Source organism: Poecilia latipinna, unplaced genomic scaffold (assembly GCF_001443285.1).
Source record: "Poecilia latipinna isolate Pla-1442-1.1 unplaced genomic scaffold, P_latipinna-1.0 Scaffold1099, whole genome shotgun sequence".
Taxonomy (NCBI): Eukaryota; Metazoa; Chordata; class Actinopteri; order Cyprinodontiformes; family Poeciliidae; genus Poecilia; species Poecilia latipinna.
In genome coordinates, this window is record NW_015113715.1 from 158801 (window position 1) to 178067 (window position 19267).

Genomic DNA, 19267 nt, shown 5'->3' on the forward strand with positions numbered 1-19267 from the left:
ATTCCCTGAACTTTAGCAGAAACCCAAGCTGTTCCTTCTCATGCTATCAAACTCAACCGATCACAGTATCACTCATTTCTAGTCTGTATTCACAACCAACAGGTAGCTTATAAAACAGTATGAAGAAACATCGGTTGAAATGTATCCCAAAAGGTGCACAGCTAACTGAGGCTAACTGTGTTTATACATAATATTGACTCCGAGTGGCTGAAGTCAGATACATCCCACACTTTTCAGACTTTTATTTGTGGAATATGTAGAAACCCATGTATTATTTTTCATTCATTTCACAATTCTGCAACATTTTTATGGTGCCCTTTCTTATAAAATACCAACGATTACATTAAAGTTTGGTGCTATAAGGTGACCAAATGTAAAACTGATACAGGGGAAATAAAAGTTTGACATAAAAATAGTACATTGAAAGTGTGTTGATGAGAAAGACATGTTTTGTTTCATGAAACCCAAATGTGAGGCGTTTGTGTAACTATTGCAAAAGTGAGGCCTTAGTCTTGGTTTAAAGAGGCTTTTTGCTGCCCTGATCTCCACCGTGTAGCTTGTTGCACAGCACGGACCGGTCCCGGAGCACTTTTTGTAGGCTTGTTTCAGAGGCTGTAGCTTTAGGCGGGAGGGAGATCACAGAGATCTGGCTACAGCGCAGAGTTTACCATTGCCTGGAGCTAGAGAGGAGCCAACCCCGTACTCTGCTTTGTAATCTGCCGTTGCCGTTTTGAATCTGGTTTGAGCTGCAGTGAGGCCCCCCTGGAAGTCTGATTGGCAAAGTACGGTGGCTGGGATGAAATTCTGCATGGGAAGGCCTGAAGAAAAAGGAATAAGGCAGTTCTAGTGCAGGCAGCAACATGCTGAATCCATGCAGTTCAGCCTCAGGTTCAGCGCTAAGAAGTCTAATTTTCATAAATCAGTATCAAATAATAGTGAACAGCTATGTGATGACTGCGATATATGGTGAGAAATCATCTAAACCACTCCGCAACAGCATCCAACTCTTGCAGCCGACCGACGTTAACTATCTGATGAAAAGGCGGTTTCATATTCTGAAGCTCTCTCTTTATAAAGTCAGCCTATTTGCAATCTTTCAGATAAAAAGTGAGATGCAGATGAATACTGACACTTCAGAGAACTTCAGAGTTGTCTCAGTTGTCTTCATAGATCCAGAGTTTACCTGTAGCGCACTCAAAACAAATTCTGCTGCATTCTGCTGATTTCTTTGTTTCAACTCCGAGTTAGCCGTGGGGGAATTATAAGGTTAAAAAAAAAAAAAGAAAAAACGTGTGAATGTGAGAGAATCTTCACATCATTAGAAACCCATTCTAATGATGATTAGATGGCTGCTTCGTATCTTTGTTCTTCTCTCTACTCATCTTCCACACGCTTCCCCCCCCCCTTCATCGCAATCCACTGACAGAAAGAAAAAAACTTATGTGACAGACATTTTTAAATTAAGATTAATATCAATTCCCTCCCAACAAGTTCTGTGATGTACGGCCGTGCCCAAGAGGAGAGGAGGAGTGGCTGTGTGCGGAGAACTTAATCAGCCTGCCTCATAGTGAGCTCGGGTCCATTTGTCCCAGATGCTAATCTGTGGAGCTCAGCTCCGAGGCCAGCCGCTCTCTCCCCGTATTTGGTGTGAAGAATCATGAGCAGACATGCCAAGTCCGTCCTGCCTTGCTCACGTTTTTGTCTCGAGGCCTAGGGAAACGGTTGACACAAGAGGGAGGGCAAAGCGTCCCTTTGCACCCCCCCCTCCCCCCTCCACCGCAGAGAGCGGTGGCTCTCTCACAGCTGTGGGGAGCAGATGCTCGGAGGTTACAGGCACAGGCCTTCAGGGACGTCAGCGCTTTGCCCTCCAGGGGCCGCGCTCAAAACACTCTCTCCAAAGAAAACTTGGAGGAAGTAATCTTCTGCAGCCCTAATAGTACATGCATGGAATAAAATTAGATCCGTCTCATCAACGGAGGGGCTTTATATTCCGTTTAAAGTAGTTTGGAAATACGGTAACATGCATCCATCATGGGGGTTAACCCCTTATCGCCTGGATTTATATCCAATTTATATCCAGTGTTGCAAAGCAATGTCGCTGTGTGTTTGCAGTCACATTTTTTATTTGAATTATGCCAAAAATTAACGTAAATTTAGGCATGATATGAATTAGTAGCATTAGAAAGGAGGAAAACCCATTTATATGACACTGTGTTGAGACCAGAACACATTTGATGCTAATTTATGGCGCCCAGAAAGGGATGATGTCATATTAATTTAAGGCTTTTTTATGATCCATTTCAACTACTTTTTTTTTTTTTCATGCTTGATTAATAGCATAGCGGACAATGTCTGGGATTTAAAAAAAAAAAACAAAAAAAAAACGAACTGGGTACATAAGTTTCAATTGATTGCTGATTTTCATTGATCAACACAGGTTCAGAAATAAACTTTTAGGCTCAATATATACCTAGATTCCCTCACATATGCTGGAGAGAAATTATGTGCCTGTTGATTCAGAGAAAATGTGGGCGACATATTTTAGCATTTTCCCATTTTTTCTTTCTAAAAGGAGTTATAATGTGTATTTGTGACCTCTGATGTGGTCCATTTCATCAGGTAATGCTAGTCTACTTTACTGATGATAAAACCAGTTCTACTGTGTGGTTGGGATTATGAATCATTTAACTTTCAACCTCAGAGAAAAGGAAATTGTCAGTGTGTTCAAAATTAAGCTGTTTAGACACAAGAATATTACATATAGTTGAAGGAATTGAAGTTGAGAATTAAAAACTCTGTCATCTGCCAAGCATGGTGGTGCAAGTGTCATGCTAAGGGCCCAGTCTGGCCTGGAGGCTGTGCAAAGACGGTGCACTCCCTCCACACGTTTCAGCCTCCACTCTACATATAGATGGTTGAAACTTTCCCACAGGATAATAATCTCAAACTCACGTCAATGGAAAAGATAAAAGCAGGCTGACATGAAGAAGCTATAATGAATGTAACTTCATCTCTACTGAAAATTCATGGACTGTATTTCACATCCTGACCTTTCCCAGAAAAACCCAACCATTTTAAAGGAACTCCTGGAAAACTTTTTCTGTTAAGATTGGTCAAAAAGTTTGTTGATGGATGCACTTTCTCTGCAAGCTGCTGAGGGACATTTTACCAAACTTTTTAGGGGTATATCTGTGAGCATATGTAAATAAGAATAAATAAAAAAAATCTAATAATTTAAATTAATAAATACTAAAAGTTATTTAATAATTTTGGCAGGAGAAAAACATGTTAGAACTTTCAAACATTTACACCCATAACAAATGTAAGAAAACTTTTGACTCAAACTGTGCATCCCAAAGCAAATGACATTTTCCAACATTTGTTAACAAACAGTGCACGGATTAGTATCACTGGCTGTTTAATTTATGTAGATGGTCATTACATGTCGGCAGTTTCACTGTCAGATTTCACTCCCCGTGACTCAGATTTCTTCTGAGCACTTAAGCCTGACCGGACGCGCTTGAAAAAAGGAAGAAAAAAAAAAACAGTCAGCCAAAAGGCCAGCGCTGTCAACTCTAAACCTGCTCGCGATGGAATAATCTGTGCCGACTGTCGATAACTGAGTGCCCTTTCTCAGTCCCAAGTAAACCAGATGCCTCTCGGGTTAAAATCTGCATTCAAAATCATTTAGTGTGGTCTGCACGGGCTTTTCCCTGCAGGGAAACCAATGTCAGCTGATTCATTTCGCTGCTAAATTGTTTTCTCAGTGTTCACATTTCCTCTTCCCTTCCTGTAACTCTTCAGAATCGTTTCCTAACAGTGATTGGGAAACAAAAATATGGATCAGCAAGTCCTTTTTTTTTTTTTTTTTTACTTTATTCCACACTTGAAAGAAACGCAAAGAAAATGGAAAAGCAGGCATAAAATTTAAAGTAAAGAAAACAGAGGCTTGAGTATGGGTGAGTTAATCCAAGAAGAAATCATCTGTTAAAATTCATTAGCCAAGCCTCTCTGAACACAAAATGAAAAGACATTAAATATGTATTATTTATGAAATGTCTGTGCTCTCTGAAAAGAGTGTCTAGTGCTGTTAATTACTCAGCCATTCATACAGAAAAGATTATTTCAAATGGAAAGTGAAAGCAAGGCCAGACAGCAAAAGAGCTGTTAGTTTCTTTCACACTATTTTAAAAATGACATTGGTGAAAATGGAGGAGCTAATTATGGTAGCTCTAAAATTCAAAGCTAATTTAAGGAGCCGCGTGTCAGCTTTATTGACATCTTCTGCAGAGCGATGTGGTTTAAGGCCCGCCGAGGAATCTTACTGCTGCCGCGAGGGAGACGGAGGAGTGACTGCATGAACGATTCCTGCTTGATGGCATGAAAATAACTTTTGGTGATAGATTGTTGCGTTCCCCAGGTTCCAGTATTTGTCGACTGAGCAAATAACTGTGCTGGTTATTTATAGAGTGCTCTGTGAAAGTATTCACACCACATAAACATTTTCTTCTTATTTTTTTTTTTTTTTTTAACGGGGAGATAAAAACAAAAGGTTTCTATTTTCTCATTTCATCATAATTATGTGCCTATAAGGTTGGGCGATTGGACGACAGGCTGAGCCCTTTAGGACGGTTTTTATTTTTAACCTTTGGCCTCTGAGTTACTCTCTTAATTATAATAGAAATGCTTGATTGAAGTCAAAAGACGCAGCTCTCAGAAGAAATAACAACTAACGCGTAATGGCGCACGCAAACTCCTTCCAGCTGCAAGAAAAGGTTTTACTTTCTCCAGAGCGCCTCCATGTGCAGCGGTGATTTATTTTCTCAAACATAGAACAGAAAGGCGGCATCCTAAGGTCAGAAAATACTTTTATTTAAATAGTAACTGCAATGGTAGATTTGAGAAAAACCGACTGGCTTTTCTCCTCCAGTTTAATAATACTTACTACTGTTGAACTACCTATTTTGCAGATTCAAGCATGAGAAAACAAGTACAAAATGAAACAAAAAAGTAAAATAAAAATAGTATCCAGCGAACATATGCACTTAGATTAAAAAATAAAATAAAATCTGCTGCAGGCTAAGTCTTTTCTGAGCAATTTGGCTCATTCACAGTAAATACATGAGTGAAACATCAAAAAAAAAAAATAGGCTATTTCTTCTGGATAAACCGTAGAAATGCTTCAAATCAAGCATATTTACCCTTATGTAGATTTAGCAGTGTATGCAATTGGTATTTGATAATTTTATGTCCGGTATGTATATTTTCCTGGAAAATAACAAAAAAGATGCAGTGCTTTCAGACCTCAAATAATGCAAAGAAAACGAGCTGATAATCATTTAGAAACAACAACACTAATGTTTTAACAGTAACATTAGTCAGGAAGAGTTCAGAAAGCAATGAAAATAACCATGAAGTTTTCAATGGGATTTGGTGCAAATATTTAAATTAAATTTTAATTTTTTGCAGAGCTGTACATCGCCCATTGCAATTTACTGTGGTGACAAATATCGATTGGGAAAATGTTGCGTATCACCCACTCTTAGTGGTCTATTACATAAAATGTAAAACATATTGAAGTTTGAATTTGTATTGTGGTAAAAACCTCAGTGGGTATAAAAACTTTTACAAGCCACTGCATGTTAAAAATTAGTCATTTTGTTGATCGTTGGATGAAAGTCGGCTTCATTTAAGTGTTATGTTAACATTAAGACGAAAAAAAATCCACGTTAAGCATTTAGTTTCCTGGCTTCTAAGGAAACTACAAGTTACATATTTTTTCCCACCCTGAAATCTCAAGAGGCTCTGTATTATCATAAGTGTGATCAATTTTATTTTCTAAGTAGGGAGAACAAGAGAAGAAGTACTTTCAAGGTTTGTGATTCCTCCTTAAAGGCAGTCACCTGGCAAAGTGGGAACAAGAGCAGGGCATTTATCCACTTACAGAGTGCCACCCCAATGATGTCAGTAACAGATGACTGCAGGACACTCCCCCCTCCATTGCTTCACAGCCAGTTTTGGTCATTGAGGGCAGGGAGGGAGGACGGGGGGGATGGAGTGGGTGCAAGGGAGATAATTATCAGTATAAATGAAGCCCCGCAAACGATTCGCACTGCTGGGCCCCCTGATCCAGTCTCCAAGGCAACCTCAGCACGCTCATTTGTTTTGTAGATGAGTAATTACATCCAATTAGTGACCAGTGGAAAAAAAAAAAAAAAAGAAAGAGTCCAAGAAAGGCCCATTGTTCCGGATAGATTGTGTGAATATTAATAGTGGGACGGTCTGAGGCACATGGCGATATGATCGGTGATACTAATGCAGCTGTGGGCACACTTTGCCCGGTCTCACGCTGCATAACGGATCAGATAACCACTGATGAAAATATATGGCTCCGGAAAATGTGTGCCTGCGTGTCGGAGTTCTACTCTTTTCCCAGCTTTCTCCCCCCAGCCCATCTCCCCGAATGCGGCAAGCATGCCAGCTTCTTACCTGAGCCTCCCACACGTGCAAACAATACAGCAGCATGCCTGCTGCCAGCTCCTCGCTCTTTATTATTTGTTCAAATGTAATATAAAGTCAGAAAACATTTCCTGATGTGACATATGGAAGAAAAACTTTCGCCGCGCAGCGCTCTGTGTCACAGTGTATTGGTTCCTTTAGTTTATGTCACCACCTACAGATACTCGCCTGATATGTGGGATTTGTCAGACAAAATGGCAAAATGTGTCAGCTCGCTGTTCACTATTTTAGGAATCGGTTTTCACATCGAAGGATTGTTTGTGAGAACTGGAATTTTAAGGATGCGTCGTGGATCTAACTGCAGCTTCCTTCTGAGTTTTGTAGCTTTAAAACCAGGAAATTTTTTGAAAACATCTGTAGTTACGAGTTGAGGTGACTTGGAATCAATTCCACAAACCACTTTGAACATGCTGCCGTCAAATTGTGAGGCTCTTGATGTGAATGAAGTAGTGAAGTCGAGGCCAAAAGACTGGTTATAAAGTCACCTAATTTATTTTCTGATTCAAGCAATCAAGTATATTTCTCTGTTTTATTGTGAGCAAAATCACATTTTATCTTAATTTTTAGGAGATTTTTAGGAAAATTAGGAATCTGATACAACTCAAATACATAGAAAAAACTAAAAAAGAATAAACATATGGGGAAAATGCAATATTAAGCACATAAGCTTAATTGCAATTAAGCATTTTGACTTTGAGAGCTCTGCTGCTGAAGCATCTGTGACACAGATCCAGTACGCCTCCAGAAGTTGATAACACTCCCTTGTTTATCCATGTTGATGACAAAACTGTTGCTTCTTCAGTTTCTTTAAAATTTAGTAACAGCATAACAAAATGTTGCTAAATAACTTCTTGTCCAGATTCAGTCTCATGGACACGCAGACATGTTCTATTGGAGCTTGAAGTTGATGGTTTCTGCTTATTCACCTGCTTTTTAAAAAGCTGGCCACAGGTTCTATGTGGTTACTTTCTGTATTTTGATCTTTGAGATAAAGAACAAACTGCGTCTGGATTACTGAAAGAAGTTCCTCTTAAAGGATGTTCTTGATCCCTCTCTTTATTCAAGCTGGTGTTCTTTGACAGAGCTGGCAGTAAGCCCAGCACCTCAGACGAAAAGTCGCCCCACGCATGGATCATACCAGGTTGCTTCACTGTCGGCATGGCACAGGACATATGCTCTCCCTTTATTTCCCCCCACACAAATGATTCTTCAGATGTCCAACACAATTGGATTAAAGATTCATCAGAGGAAACTGTTTTTTCCTCCAGTTTTCTGCCACACATCCTTAAACCTCTCGAAGAGTTTCAGTCTCCGTCTGATGCTTTTCTGGGTAAAAGGAGTGGTTTCTTAACCTTCCCTTTTTGTTGCAGAGCTGTTTTCCCAAAAGTCTTCTCCTCACTTCATCTCACCCACCAGCTGTCGATGGGGCCACAGCGTTTGGTAGCACAATCTTCAATGTAGACACAGCACAGGCCTTTTGGGTAATCTTAAAACACCCCAAAGCCTTTTTGACTACAATTGAAACTGTCACTTTATAGTTCTCAATCATTTTTAAAACAGTTCTGCCCTATTGAATATTCTTAGCAGCTGTTTTCTTGTATGGAATTGGTATCTTCCATAAAATAAACTTTTTTTTAAGATAATAAAATTCTTTGCAGTCAGTAACATAAAAGCAAGATTGTAAATTGTTCCTGTTGAAACGGAGGCTGCATAATGTGTGTCCCTGCCAAGTTTCTGTCCCTGACTGTTTTACATGATGTGTAACAGGCATTTTATGCTGTGTTGTTCATGGAGATGTGAACATTTAGCTTATGTCTGTCAGCTGTTTAGGAACAAAGACTCAAATTAAAAGACAAATGTCAAAAAGTTGTGTGAGAAATTGCTATAAATGCCTGGCGATGTAGCTTGGCTGACACAGGTAAAATACATACAACACAATTTATAAGCAGAGCTTCTGTAACTGGGGATGCAGAGTTGTCCAGGATTACATCAAATTTTATTAAAGAGCTATGCTCTCTGTCACCTTTATACTTAATACATTTTCCGCAGTCTGAACCTCTGTAAAGTTTTAAAGTCATTTATAAATGTGTCTGGATATCCTCACTGTGTTGCCTTCAGCGCTCCAAGAAGTTGTTGAGTTTATTTGTGTGTGGAAGTTGTTTTAACTTCCCTACTTCCCCCTGTTTTGCTTCTGCCAAATATATCTGATACTCGAGCCTTTACTTAGCCAGGAAGGATCTTTTTGAAATAAAGCTTCTATTTTTCTCGTGGTCCTGATCAAGATGGCATTTAGAAAACAAAAAAACCCAAAAACATTTTCAAGTAGAAGCATCATCAGCAAAGTTAAAGAGAAGAAAAACTCAGAAAGAAAGCAAGTATAGAAATAAATATTAAATATGTGAAACATACCTCTTAACAGTAAAGGATTGAGTAAAACAGTTACATGTTGCTATTTTTTAAGAACCTCAAAAGCCTGTTATTTCTAAGTTAATTTCAAAAATGAAAACAAAAAAAGACACCCAAACTGAAGAAGGAAGTTTTACTAAATTCACTCTGGGAACATTTAACAGTATTTTAACACAGATAGCCATTTTCTGGATTCAGTGGAGAAAACCCTTTCAGGTCTAAACTCTTTAAACAAATGACCAACATCCAACAATATTTTTTCACCCATCTGGATTTCTAAATATTTGTATCAAGTGACTTTTTAAACTGATTCCATCCAGTGTAACAATAGAATAATCTTAGCAAGAGATAAATTTAGTCTTCTTTGATATAATAACTGGTAACACTTTATTTGAAGGGGGGTGAATAAGACCAAGAAATCATTACTGATATAAATTTGTTATAAAAGTATTACTGATTGCACTTTAAAAATCAGGTACCTTTATGTTAAAGGTAAAGTTTAAACAGTAATGATTTCTTGGTTAATGTCAAGTTGTCATAACAAAGACATTTTGAATAATGTCAACTTTGTATTAAAAGTGTCATAATTTACCGAATGACGCTTTATGACAACAGTCATAAATATTCATGAAGGCTTATTCATGTTCATGACAGGTGTTATGTCATGTTTATGACAGTGTCATGACAGTCTTATTCAACCCCCTTCAAATAAAGTGTTACCTAATAACTTACTGTAGTTTCAGCAGAGAGTACTACAGTGACTGAACACTTTCTGAAAAAGGTGTACAGCTTGACTTAAGTAGAACTCCACTCTAAACAAAAAAAAGAAAGTGTCATCAGCGTATAAAAGTATTTGCCTCCAGTTAGTCCTCATCCCAAAATCAAATGGGAGCTAAAACCCTCCCTTGTTGACTCAAATATCCGTGGTCTTGAACTCACTTGGTGGCTCTGACACGTACACACGTTTTCAGGGAGATGATTACACACCTTAGGAGATGTTGAAAAGTGGCAGAGAAACCACCAGGCATCAGACCATCGCCACAGATTCCCAACCAGCGTAGAAATCTACTTCCTCACAGCACAAGTTGTTGTCAGGCTATCATCACGGTTGCAACATTTCAAAACAAAATAAGTATGTCTAAATAAAGAATAAAGAATAAATAGAAATAATGAAAGCAGATGTGTGTAGGGCTTCAGTGCAAACATAAGTCGGAGTGAAAGTAGCGACTGTTTGGTTATGAGCCGGTGCTATATGCGGAGCGTCCTCCTCGCGGATCCCCAATAAACACGGTTTGTGCTATCGTCGAACGTTTCTTCCCCGTTGTAATTATTCCATTGATCCAGCTTTACTCATTAGCAAGGCCAATCAATTTTCAGTGACATTTGTCTAAGTGAAGTAAATGGAATGATTGCTTCTTGAGCTTTGTTCAATGTGTCAGGCATTATGTGACGTACGTGGGAAGCCTGCCCTATTTGGAGCCTATAATTTGATGAGTGGGCAGACAGCCCACAAGTGGTGAGATCAGAGTGCTAAAAAGCATTGGCGGGGAGAAGCATGGCTGGTGCTTACATTCCATTTGGCAGAAGTGGACTGTCTCACTCTGAATGGGGAGAGGTGAAGTAGTTTTGAATGGCTATTCGCTCCAGGACCTAAATAAAAAAAAAAAACACACACACACACAGATCCACGTAAACAAACAGCAGGGGAAACCCAACACGGACCAGCCTGTGTCACCAATCTCAGTCCCTCCTGAGTAGATTAACTCCGTTATCAAAGAGGTGTTAGAAGGAGCAGGGTTTTTTTTTAATTGCACTCTTTATATGAGCAGCTTGTCTCAGATTAAAAGAACAAGCAATAAATGTCAGCAGGACTTATTGCAGGAAGGCATTTTCTAAACTGTTGATAATCCACCATCTGTGTGAAAGAAAGAACTGCTCGAAGAGGCCAATTTGAGGCATGCTTAGAGTACTTAAAACACTTCAGAAAGCTTATCATCAATAAACATGAACATCTCTGGGTCTCACTCACATTTAAAAAAAAAACCTTATCAGTTTTTACTGGTCTGAAAGCAGGCCGTGGATTGATTATTGATTAGCGCAATGTGTTTTCCTTCCTTCAGGTACGTCACTGAGAATTGACCGTTTGAAATGAGGAATGTATTGACGTGTTTTTTTAACGATTTGCCGGTTTTATCTCCCTCCTCTGTCAGTCCATTTGGATAGATCCGACCTAAAATATAACACTTGTAGATTTTATTATCTTGTTGTTTTTTTCCTCCGCTCACTGCCTGACATTTAATCGGATTAAAGCAATTTTTTTTTCTATTTTTCCGATTGCAAAACTTGGTTCAGAATAATGAGAAAAGTTTTGTTTCTTTCTTAAAATTCAGAAATATTCACACACTTGTATTGTAAAGCCTTTAAACAATTTGAAAAAGCCACACATAATGTCACAGCTTTGTAAGCTTCTGGTTATTTCGCAACATTTGGGATAAATAAAAACCCCCTGTGGATGTATTTTAAGCAGCTTTAAAAAACTGCTTAAAATCTATTTCTGCTTTAAGTAAATATATCTCCAGCTCCAGCTTTGTGGAGCCTGTGCTGCATTCAGGTCAAAGTTAAAGTTTTCTGTGTGCAAACGCCTAGTTTGATGCTCTTACGTCTCTTTGTTTGGTTACCTCTACTAGCAAAACACAAGAGAGAGGGAGGATTACGTAGATCGCATCTCATCCACTAGCGCTGCAATATCTGATATTTACTCACTTAAATAATAATTCATCAAGCTTTTGGGTTTAAATTCCACAATTCTTTAAATGTGTTACTTTTAAATTAATTATCGTCTGTAAATTAAAATGTTATAGTCTCAACCCTAATTTTAAGGCAACAACCTTAAATATGTTTCCTTGTCGTTGTTTGACGATGTCATGTAAAGAAAACACTTCACCAGTGAGAATATTGAAGCAGCATCTTAACATAAGCCCTGATCAGATGGGTTTTGTAAACGGACTATGAACCTAAGCTGACCAATAAATTAGAGTGTAGTCCATTTAAAGCAAGTTCTGTTTCGGTTCTCTCAAACGATTTGGTTCCGAATGAACTCTAGATCGGTTTGTTTATGGTGTGAGTGTGAGCCGATCTCAACCCCACATCAACCAGCACCTATCCCTCGCCAGGAATGCATTATGATCCAGTAAGCAATGGTACTACGTTTTGGGTTTTTCTTTCACACTGCATAAATTCCTATGCAACTATAAAAACAGTTTCTCAAAATTATTCAAAATACTGTATTTCTGAAATAATTTTCCATATAATATTATAGAGAAAAAAAAATCTCATGAATAAATTCATGCTTCCTTGGTTCTCCCAACTTGGACACATCAGACCAGGAGACAGACTGAATGTCCTAGCTTAGTTTGTAGTGACATGTTTTGGTGCATTTGGAGTTTTCTCTGTATGAAAAGAAACCGAACCAACCAGAAAAGTTGCATGTTAACAAACTCAACAATTCAGACTAAATTAAATTAACTATAGGTGTGAAAATGCCCTTAGTTTTAAAGTGGCTGAAAGACAGAGAAGTCGATCTTTGGAGTGGCAAATATAGAAAAATGGTGGGCAGAACTGAAAAGGTAAAAGATAAAAGGCAGCTTACAAACCTGACCCATTTGAGCCAAAATTCAAGCAAACTACTGAAGAATACCCATAATGTTTTCGCAAGTCATACGGCTTAAAGAAATGTATGTATGTAAACTTCCAAATTTAAAGAAAAAGTGGTAACATTTTATTCTCATGTCAGCGTCAGAGTGACATGAGACTGTCATGAACATAACATAGCTTCTATCGTGAACATGAAGGAGTCTTCATGAATGCTTATGATTGTTGTCATGAAGTGTCATTCTGTAAATAATGACACTTTTAAATGAGTCTTAATGGAACTTTGTAATAAAAGTCATAATTTGCTGAATAATTCAAAGCTTACACTTTTAATGCAACTTTTAGTGCACCTTTGCATTAAAAGTGTCATATTTTTTTTACCAAATGATACTTCAGGTGAACAGTCGTAAACATTAATGAAGAGTCGTTCATGTTCATGGCTGGTGTTATGTCATGTTTATGACAGTCTCATGTCAGTGTTACGCACACCCCTACAAATAAAGCGTTACCGAAAAAGTTTCAAAAATATTTTTGATGATCTTAAATGAACTAAAACAGAAAAGTATGATTTAATGTCAAACAGTGAGGGGGTCTTGTTTTACAGTACACCTGAATGCCTGTTTCAGCTGAAGTCTGTTTGATAAAAGTTGAATGAAGTCAGAAAACCCAGGAGTTCCTGCTACGACATTCAATCAGCTAGATAATTTATGCAGCCGAATTACCGAGCTAGCTTTCACACCACAGCTGCATATCTCAAATAAGAGCCATATGCCGGGTGGGATGGGTGAGGGGCAGGAAGGGGAAGAGGGGTTCGGCCACATGGCAGGAGCTGCTGGGGAGGGAGGGCGGGGAGGGCCAATTGAAACAGATGTAATCAGACGACGGTGTAAGACTCCAGCACGTTATGCTTAGCAATTTGGACGCTGACTTTGACAATGAAAAAAAGTTGATTTCCACAATGATGGAGTCCCCTCCCCCTCCCCCCTCCTCCCCACCCCTATACTGTATCTCCCAGGCCTCCCCGATTATGGGTTTTATTCTGCGCCCAGTGACCAGAGGGGGGGGCCCTGCTCCTTTGCTGACTATGGCTCCCTGGGGCCCCAGGCGGCTCAGATGCTGCACAGTGAGCATGCCACCTCCGCCTGCAACTCCCCCCTACAGCACCTACACAGCCCGGATCAGTTTAAGAACCCAGGTTTGTATCTGAGCATCTATCTCATCCACATTTTGGACTTTTCAGTTTGATTCATGACATTATTCCATGCAGATGATCAAGTCTTTTCTTTTTAAACATATATTTGTTTCACATTTGTCGACGAAAGAAAAAAAAATTCCCCTTTAAAGGAAAAAAAAATTACAAAATAACGTCTTGCTGACAAATTAGCATTGCATGTTCTTCCTCTTTTTTCAAATTCAAATGTAGATTTTGTTGTTTCTTTGCAGAGATTTCCCCCCTCTCCCCCTCCCCCCTCCAGCCCCTGCTTGCACATAAGGGGCCGACACATACAGAATGTAATCCTTCATTTGCATGTGAACAAAGTAATTACTGATGATGTCAGAGAGTACAGCGGCCTCTCTAGCAGTGCTCAGGTTTATATGAATTTTGAACAGCCGAAGATGAGAGTAAAGGTAGGAGTGAGTGGCATTTTTCTTTGAAACCCTTAAGACTTCTAAGTGTGGGAGAGATTGCTCACATTATTAGGCAGCGATGCTTGTAAAACATTGAACACTTAACAGAAAACATTTTTTTTTTTTTTGCATAATAAATAGAGCCACTCTATGTGCTCACTTTGATCTTTGCTGCATTGTGTCATTTCCCCCCATTTTATGATTGTTTTGAGAAGCAAGATGTTAGATTTAAGGGAAGGAAAGTATGGCACGCAGACGACAAAGAATCTCATCAAAAGGATTTCAAATGTGTTTTAGAGCAACAAGTAGTCATGTTTAGACTTTTAAAATTCAAACTAAATTTCACTTTTGCATCAACTACAAATGCATTCTCACTGTATTTAAGAAGCATCTTTGTGCGGCAGAAGATGTTGACCTGAACGCCGCAGTTGGGATGTTTGGTCTGAGAGATTCACTGATCTCAGTATTAACTATAAAAATAAAATAAAATAAAACCCGGGTTATGGTAGGTAATCTGCTTTAAAACCAACAAGGGAGCAGTGCTATGTGTGAGATCTGTCAGTTTGTATTTTCTTGTAATCTCTGGATGCCCAGCTGTTACAGAGGCAGGCCGTCCAGAGTCAGATTGCACTAAACCCTCATTCACATACGTGTGTTTATAAGCTGATTTTTTTTATCCTTACTTTTGCCTCATGTTAGATTTAGAGACAATAATGCTATCTGGATTTAATTTTAAGAAGATAAAAGAAAAAAAAGGGATTTATTTTTTTTACATAGATCAGTTGGCTGTGATTGGTCACTCACCTGGCATCAGCTAATTTGAAATGTTTTATTGTCCACTTAGAAATGCGCCAAGAGTTTTTGGCTAATTGAACATCTCCAGTTTTGTGTCGCTGTGACCGGTCGATATTGTTTTCACTGGTTCTTACTATTAGCAGTATTTTTCTTTTACTTTTTTGTGTTACTAATTGGAAGCCTCCATGTGAAAAGGGGTTTTGCTGGTAATTTAAAACAGAGAAAGCGATAACATTTTAAGTTGTCTTAGTTATCATTTAACACAAGTTGTCTTTGGAGTCCTGTATTAAAGGACAAGGTTAGCAAGGTCAGCATTGCTAACTGTAAACAGTAGTGTTTGTGTGTATTCCTAAAAAAAACTTAGACCCTTATGCTGAGAGGTTTCTACTTTTATTTCCAGATTAATCGCGCTCCATGACAGAGGCTGACAAAAACAAAACACTCCCACTTTGCTGTTATTTGTTTCGCCTTCCTGTTATCTGCTGAAGGCTTGTTCTTTCAATTAACAGCAGACATATATGTACAGAGAAATTATGTTTTTTCACAAGCACATTTCTGTGCTTCCTTAGACTTTAATTGAAATACATCTATCTACCTGATACTGAAATGTAACATGGAGTGTTCTTCTCTCAGTAGCAACTTCCTCACTGGGTGTTGAGTTTCCAATTGGATGCTGATCAGGGTTGATAAAGCTGTAGATCTTCTGAGTCTTGCCGTTAGCAATTTCTTAGTGCATCTGTACTTAAATTGGTTTTACATCCCAAGAGTGTGTTAAGAGTCAAAATTTTGAATTATTTTAGGATGAATTTTGACAAAAAGAATTATGAGGTCAGCAGAATCTTTAAGAAAAATGCTCACTTTTTTAGGTGTTTTTAGGATTTCCATTAGTTTTTTAACCACACATTTATCTTTTCATCGCAACTGTCAGAACAAAGTGAGACATATGTCATAAATCTATAAAATGACTGAATTGCTTAAAAACAACAGTAGACATTCACAAAGTGGGCCTAAAAAAAACACACACATTTCTTTATAAAACCCTTTTAAAAATTGTTTGTTCTTGCCTAACCTGATAAAGTAAAACATTTAGTTTCACAAAATATGCTTTATTTTGGCTGTAGCTTTAAGTAAAATAGGAAAAACTGATATTGAAGACAGTGTATATATTATATGGAAATATTCTTATTTGTATGAAAATTGTTTTCAGTCTTGGAGACAGAGACCATTTAGCATTTTAGCATTTTTAAAGTTGCTTTATCACAAGTAACAGTCTAAAATACAGAAAGCTAATACATTAAGTAAATTCAATCTGTTATTTTTGTAAAGTGCACTGAGATTATATTTGTTGTGAATGAAATAAATAAATCCGGCCCCATGTCTCACTTGATTTTGTTTTGTACATGCGCAGCCAGCGCATCTTCTGCTTTTTATGTCGTAAAATGAAAATCAGTTGCATATGGATATTAAGGGGGGTGAGGAGGATGCCGCACTCCAATAAAAATCACCAGTTACAGATAATGAGGATTGCCATTTCAACTGAAAAAAATCCTTAATTATGTAATAAGCCAACCCACTGGGGGCTGTGCAGGCAAGATAAGAGCAGTAGCTGCTCGCTGTTTAAAGTCTTTACAGTCAAACAGCAGTGTCAACACTTCCAGATGTGTGTTTAGTGAGATGGCTTCATTTTCCCGGAGTGCTATAAATGGATATCTAAGGCGTTCCCTTTAAACGGAGTTAACTTCTCTAATATAGCTTTGATAGATGGAGCAGCGACACATTAAACAAGGTGACAAGTCTAGTTTACTGTGTTTGCCTGCAACCAGCAACATTGAGTGCACTGCTCTCACACTATGTGGTTTTTAATGTGTTATACAAAGACCTCCTCTCAGGCATTGCAGGGTTCGCCATCCCTTATATACACAAGATCGAGCTGTTTTTGTGCTCTGAAGATTTTTCTTTTTAATGCTGCTGTACGGCTTTTTTCTCTACCCCTCCCCATCCCCGTCTCAGTCTGCGTGTGAATAAGGGTGAGACGGAGGGTTATGTGAAGCTGACAGCAAAGGAGATTGCTGTTAAGAGATCACCACATTTTTCTTTCTCCCTGCCTGTTTTTCCCCTCGCATTGCCTGTATTATTGGCCTTTAGTGGGCATATGGATTTTCAAAAGAAATTTTATTAGTCTGAGTTGCTCTTATTCACAGAGCAAAGGTGGTAAGTTCTGTACAGTATTTCTGTTTTATCTCCCTCGAAGTTCAAACCTCTAAACGAACTCGGGTCAGTCTTTTATATTGCTCCTTCTTGCCTTCTTCTACTGTCCGAAAAGCCTCCTTTTTTTAAAACGTTTTACTGGAAATTATTCTTACAGACTTGAGATGCTAGCAACGTTTAGGTGATTTTTTTTATTTTTTTGCGTATATCATGCTTTTTTTAAACAGAAGAAGAAGCACAACCTATGATCAAATGTTTAAAATTCTCCTGAGAAACTTTAAATCTTGAGCATAGCCTTAATAATGTTATAGTTTAATAAGTATAAATTGTTATTTTAGAAGTACTCCCTCACATTATGCATGAGAGCACTGCAACCTACAAATTTACTAGCATGATGGAAGTATGTAGCCTGTTTTCTTTGTGCATGATTAAGCAAAGCGAATGTTTGTGTGCGGTAGACACACAGCATGTAGATTCTATTAGAATCATACTGGATTCAACATTATTTCAAGAAAAAAATTAGGCCTGAATTCTACCTTTCAAGACATCCAATGCAAGCTGCAGATAAGTCCTTTTGACACAAACAAATGAATCCAGTTATGTGTTCTGTCAGTTCAAATGTGTCCACTGGGGGTCAGAGCGATGAAGGGTGGTGCTGGGGGGTGATGAGTTTCCCTAAACTGCTCCGCTCCTCCGTGTGTTTGTGTGCAGGCACCAACCCGTCGAGGCCCGGCGGTTTCCCCGGCGCTAACAGTCCAGGGCCTGTGGCTGACCTGTACGGACCTAGCAACCAGGATTCAGCCGTGGGGAACTACATCAGCGCTGCTAGTCCTCAGCCCGGCTCTGGGTTCGGACCCAGCATTACTGTGAGTGTTTGAGCTCGGATTATGATTGTAAAGACAAGAGAGCACTGAGCCGGATCTGTCTCAGAATACCGCTGTTAAAGTTTGGCACACAAAAAAAGGCACAAGATCCGTAGCTTTTCGCATTTTCTTTCTGTGTAAACTTGCATTTCCAGTTGAAATACTTGAAATTGGCTCTTAGCGTGGGATTTTCTTAGATTTTTTGTCGAAAGAAGCTGTAAGAAAGTGAGATAATGTTCATATTTATCACTTAATTTTAAGCGCAAAGACAGTGCATGCTACCAGAAGATAGAAATGTCCTTAACTGGATTTTTTTGTCTTGGATTTTAACACTCAGAGTTTTCAACGAATAGGCACTTTCTGATACCAGAATAGTTCATACAGAACACTTTGCTAATATGTTTATTATTCCGTTGTAACTCATTGATATTTTGCCTCATAACATTTTTAACTGTGTGCTGATACAATTTATAGAAAAAGTCATAAGCCCAGCACTTTGCTTTGGACATCATAAGTTGCATTTTAGCTGATCGTCACTCTGCTTTCCCCCAACACAAATAACTGAAATGTGTAAAAAAAAAAACACACACACACATTTCTAGGGAAAAGCTAAATTTGGACAGCATAAAATAGATTTTTTTTTTTTAAACTTGAAACAAATTGCAAGTTTTTGACTGGGAGAGTGGCTGACAATCACAAACAGTTCACCAGCAGGTTTTGGGAGCTAAGTTTAGTCAGCAACTCAAACTATGTATAGGCTTTGTGATTAAAAAATATATGAATACCAAAAGAGCTTTTTTGTGATATTATCCAAAAACTGCATCAAACTCTGTAAAAAAAAAAACATTTTTTTCCCCTGATACCTTAAATTATAGAGTACTAACAGGGTATTAATGACATTTAGTACACACAAAGCAGATTTCTTGATAGCGCATAAGGGTAATCAGGGTGGCAATTTATGCATCCGACAATAATCAGGTTCTTAGAGCATTGTTCAAAATCATATTAATGCAGAGAGCCACTCGTTTCGGCCTTCATGATTTCCTTTCCCAGTTTTAGTTGTTTCGCGTTTTTTTACAAGCATGAAGTGCAGCCATCCAAAATCACAAAGAAGCATTTTCTGCTTGCTTTGACAACCGATAACCAGTGGTGGGAAGTAACGAAGTACAAGTACTTCGTTACTGTACTTAAGTACA

The 19267-nt window shown here is 38.4% G+C and overlaps 1 protein-coding gene across 7 annotated transcripts in view; it reads left to right on the forward strand.

The window, feature by feature from the left end:
- Positions 1-19267, forward strand: part of msi2b (musashi RNA-binding protein 2b) — a 137593-nt gene that overhangs the window by 106671 nt on the left and 11655 nt on the right. For 5 of the 7 annotated variants that reach the window (XM_015052281.1, XM_015052282.1, XM_015052283.1 and 2 more), the window contains exons 6-7: positions 13592-13771; positions 17920-18074. In XM_015052281.1, coding sequence (XP_014907767.1) covers positions 13592-13771; positions 17920-18074 — 335 coding nt within the window. The remainder of the gene's footprint in view (positions 1-13591; positions 13772-17919; positions 18075-19267) is intronic. The other 2 variants (XM_015052286.1, XM_015052287.1) reach the window with 1 other exon arrangement.